General features: G+C 33.4%; 1 protein-coding gene across 1 annotated transcript; it reads right to left on the bottom strand.

Annotated features, from left to right (window-relative positions):
- Window positions 1-1849: 1849 nt before the first annotated feature.
- Window positions 1850-3824, bottom strand: LOC7461681 (7-deoxyloganetin glucosyltransferase). The gene is made up of 2 exons (XM_002300150.4): window positions 3254-3824; window positions 1850-2940 (listed from the first exon to the last, which is right to left on the bottom strand). Exons 1-2 carry the CDS (start codon window positions 3765-3767, stop codon window positions 2003-2005), a joined length of 1452 nt encoding a protein of 483 aa, XP_002300186.2. The 5' UTR covers window positions 3768-3824; the 3' UTR covers window positions 1850-2002.
- Window positions 3825-5017: the final 1193 nt, after the last annotated feature.

Below are 5017 nucleotides of genomic sequence, written 5' to 3'. Positions count from 1 at the left end.
TTTATTTTTTTTTATAAACGAATAGGTTTGACACGTATGTTAGATCCAATATACTTAGACTTGACAGTTAGCCAAGTTAAAAGTGCTTGGACTTGACAGTGCGCCAAGTCCAAGGTAGCATGACCCAATACCCTTGGATTTTGCAGTATGCGAAAACCAAAGTAGCGTGAGTTTGGCATGTATGTTAGACCCAATATACTTAGACTTGACAATGTGTCAAGCCTAATATAGTGTGGGTCTAACACGCATGTTAGACCTAAGACGTTTGTACTTAATAGTCAGTCAAGTCCAAAATAATTACCGTCCTCCAGTGACATGTCTAGGGGAGTGACCAACCTCCATTAGGTCTAACCTCGAGGAAGAAGTCAGTCTGTATAGGTTTAGTTACACTTGACGTCTTAAACTCTATTCTCTCTACATCTTTTTAGGTGTATAAAAGTCCTTCAAGAACCCACCATATTCTTATTAGGTAAGGGATATGTATCCCTCATTCAATGCTATTAGGATAATTACCATGCAGGCCCTCCTTTTATGAGTTATAAATAAACCATGAGAGTTTCATGAAAAAAGATTCACAATCTTCATTCTATATTACATATATATTTTCAGAGCATTTCTCTCTAGAATATTCTTGTATATTCTCTCTCGAAAAAAATACTTATTTAAGCAACGAAGAGTCTCTTCACCTTCATCAAAAGGGATCTTTTACAGGTACTAGCCACGAACAACTTTAACCTATCAAGGATCAAATATAAGCTATCAACTACTTTGGCTAAAGAAAATGAAGGAGATTGTTAGTCGCATTTGCATACCCTTGTAGCATTTGCATACTTGTATTTTGGATCTCTGTGTAACATTTTGAAAATAATTCTCCATAAACAAAATAAAATCAATTCCTGTTGTCTAGTAAAAAATATCTTCTTTTTTTTTTCTTTCTTTCTTTTTTTGCAAATAAACCATGCGCATTTTGATTTTGTGACCATGGGTCGGTGAAGTGGTTATTTGCGAAAATCAGATCCTTTCTCGATTGATCTCACTAAAAGCTTTAACTTTTAGGATTCTCCACTTTAATTGATGAGATGATTTCTTCGCTTTAATTATTTGCATTATGAAGATGTCGAATACTTTACTGGTTTCAAATTTGTATTTCAGCATGGATGTATTCGGTCCATAAGACTGCGATTACTGCGATTAAGATGAAAAGGTAGCAATTGGTCACAGCTTCATTTGAAACTACAGTGGACAAATTTGCATAGACGGCTGGGAACAAAACGTGGATTGAATAATTGTTTTTGCGTGTTAGAATAGAATAATACACAATCAATTGACATGACAATTTTTTTGCTTGGCCGACCCAAAAGCATAGAATTATCATTTTAGATTTGGCATGTAGTTAGATGTAAGACTTTTAGCTGTGCATGTTGCTAGATCCAAAAAAAATTTAGATTTGACTAAATCACTGAAATTAAAATTTTTAGTTTTATCCTGATCACTGTATTCAAGTCTTCTTCTGTATATGGCAATATCAGATCTAATATACTTAAAATATTATCTATACTTTTAGTATTATTTTTATATTTTTTTAAAATTATTATTAATTCACTACAGATCACATACCAATATACTAGTTTCTTATTATATCATATTTCTTGCTAAAAGTTGAAGGTGTTTACCAATATATTATATTATAGAATATTATAAAACTATTTTTCGTAATTATTTTATTAATTACAATTTTTGAATTGAAATGGTTTTTTAATATAATATTTTCTTTAATTTTTTAATTTAAATAATTTTTTAATATATTAGAAGCAAAATTTTCAAAAGAAATATTATAAATAAAAATCCATTTTCTATCTCAAGAATTATTATTTTTTAATTATATGCTAGTACATCGCCAATCAAAAGAAAGATACAAAGGAAATTGCATCAACCAAAGTAAAACAATAATAATTTAGTAGGATACTCAATACTTGAAATTGCTTGCCATGCATTCAGGCTTCTAACTTATTTTCTTGTTAGAAAGAGCTTTTACCAATTGATCCAGGTTCCGATGAGAACCATTACCGGCCAAAGCTGCCTCCTCTGCCTTGGTTTTCCATTCCATTGCCTTCTTTTTCATTGCTTTTCCCTTCTCTCCCTCCATTAATTCTCTCACAAGTTTCTCCACTTCATCTCTTTTCACATTGTTATCTATCTCCATGCCAATGCCCCATTGATCAGTACAGGCAAGCCTACAGTTGGTCTGTTGCTCAGCGAAAAATGGCCAACAAACCATTGGCACGCCACCACAGATACTGTCCAACGTTGAATTCCACCCCATGTGACTTAGAAACCCTCCTATGGAAGGATGCTTCAACACTTGTTCTTGGGGACACCAGCTTACAAGCATGCCTCTATCCTTTGTTTCAGATAAAAATTCAGGTGGCAACATTGCGGCTTCACCTAGAACAATATCAGGTCTTATTATCCATAAGAAAGTTTGGTTGCTGTTGGCTAGTCCCCAAGCAAATTCTATCATTTGCTGGGGTGTTATTACAGTGATGCTACCAAAATTTACGTACACCACAGATTTTGGTTCTTTGGAATCAAGCCATTCAATACACTCTGGCTGTTCTTTCCAAAGATTGGAGCCAATATTTTTCAGATCACCATTTGGAATCTGATCAACAAGCAATTGAAGAGGACCAACAGTGTAAATTGGAGGAAACATTGGGGAGAGAGCATCCAAAACATCTTGTTCGAAGGAGTCGAATGTGTTAAGAATGACAGCAGAAGCTCTTGAAGTTCTGTCAATTTCTCTTTTCACGAATTGCAGCATGACGTCGTTTACGTCTGTAGTTCTGATAAAAGTTGGAAGATCCTTCAAACGGATATCTTTCATTCCTGGAATCCAATCTACTGGTGTTTCTAAGTAGCCATTTGTTAGATCCCTCGCATCTGCAAATAACAAGTTAATTAAGATTAATTTCATGAGCATATTGTAATAGGAAATAGGTAAATTAATTATGCAAAAACTATAACTTATACTGAAAAGTTAAGAATATTTTCATCGGCATATTGTAATAGGAAATAGGTAAATTAATTATGCAAAAACTATAACTTATACTGAAAAGTTAAGAATAATTTCATCGGCATATTGTAATAGGAAATAGGTAAATTAATTATGCAAAAACTATAACTTATACTGAACTATCAAAAACTTTCTATCATAAATTCATGCACCAATTAATGTCTTAAGAAAGTTGTTTACCTTTCAGAGGTATTAAGCCTCTTTCGATGAGAGGACGATACTGCGAGTAGCCCAAAACACCACAGGCGCTAGGTGTCCAAAACACTGCTTCAGGAATTCCAAATTCTTCAGCTGCATCAAGACTGAAACTCATGCAAGCATCAGCGACAATACATGTCACCTGGGGCGCTACACCTGAGGAGTTGAGTTTGGCAATAAGATCGCATAGTGGGGCTAAAGCAGTTTGGGAGGTGTATTTGCAAAGAGATGGGACATCTTGAGTGGCATCAGCAATATCTGATGATGGAAGACCGTCAGGGATAGTCTCAAACTGGAAGTCTGGGAAGCCATCAAGGGAGTTGGTGCCTCTAGACTTGAGTAAGCGTTTGTGATTATACTCTGTATTAACAAAGGTTACGTGAAAGCCTTTGAAGTGGAGTAGTTTTGCTAGTTTGAGCATTGGGTTTATGTGACCCTGAGCTGGAAAAGGGACGCACACAGCATGAGGTTTATCAGCCGGAACTAAGGAACCCATCTCTCTGTGTTTTCCTAATCACACACAAAAAGATTGGATGGCTATCAAAAGTGGAAAGACATGGCCTTTTATAGAAAAGAAGGGTTCGTACTCCCCTTGTCTTCGAGAATTATTTTTTTATTTATAAGAATATTAAAAATTGTTGTGTTAATAATCATCATTTCTAGTAGAGTTGGGAAAGTGGAAGGATGCATAGTTGTCATTTATATATATATATATATATATATATATATATATATATATATTCAGATCAAATTAAGTGTATTAACCTTCCCATGCCGATCGACGACACATGGTCCATTCAAGGGTTCTGAATTGGAGTCAAAATATATAAATGAAAGGAAAATCAAACTATAATTCAATATATCAATTTGGGAAAGAAAAAAGAGAGGGTGAATTGAACTTGGACTTCAGCTGGAATCCAACCTATAGGTTCTAGTTGAAGCTGAATGTTTGTTAACTATAAATTGAAGATAGTTCAACTAAACTTGCAAACGCCAAAAGTAACTCTTTGGTTTTTGAGATAAAAAAAAGAAGATAGAGATACGAGAAACTGATGGGACATGTCTAATAAAAATTAAAAATTTGGAAATAAATTGAACGTCATTTTATTTATGGCCAGCATGAGCTACATATATATATATATATATATATATATATATGGGATTAAAATAAATGTGTTTAATCAATGAATTATAGCTGAATTGATATTAATATTTATTTTAAAAACGTAGACTTTGAATATATGTATTGTAAATACACCACTTCTTAGCATTTACTCAAAGCTCTAGGTTTGACTTAAGGATATCTCCTCCGCCAGGTACTCAACAATTGCCCTATCTAATAAATATTCTATTAGCAGGCTTGGCCTGTCGTGCAATCAAAATCCTGACAGTGACTTAAAATAATGAGTAGTTTATTACTTTACCAAAATCTTCTTGATCTCCTGTTCAAATAATTGGTAATAAAATGTTTTTAAAAGGCTCGTATGGAGCTAGTCTGTTCGTTGACGTTCCTAGAGGCGAAGAAAGCAAGAAGATATGATTATGTAATCGATGACCAAACAAACAGTAACAGAAAACATATTATACTAAATACTAGTAAATTCATCCGTTCTCCGCTGGAAGTTAGATTTTTCTTTTTCTAAACTTAAAAATATCATTAAAAAACTTAAAAATATCATTAAAAATATAAAGATTTTTTTTATAATATTATTAAATCTAATCAAACAGTTTCATCTTTAAACCTAT

The sequence above is a fragment of the Populus trichocarpa genome, chromosome 1, assembly GCF_000002775.5.
Source record: "Populus trichocarpa isolate Nisqually-1 chromosome 1, P.trichocarpa_v4.1, whole genome shotgun sequence".
Classification (NCBI taxonomy): Eukaryota; Viridiplantae; Streptophyta; class Magnoliopsida; order Malpighiales; family Salicaceae; genus Populus; species Populus trichocarpa.
The sequence above is the reverse complement of the archived record's forward strand: the minus strand, read 5'-3'. Positions and strand labels throughout refer to the sequence as shown.

Excerpts from the sequence above, each read along its gene's own strand:
- LOC7461681 (XM_002300150.4), bottom strand. The coding sequence starts at position 3,767 with ATGGGTTCCTTAGTTCCGGCTGATAAACCTCATGCTGTGTGCGTCCCT. Across the intron at positions 2,941-3,253 it reads AGGCTTAATACCTCTGAAAG|ATGCGAGGGATCTAACAAAT; the intron begins GTAAACAACTTT and ends TGTTATTTGCAG.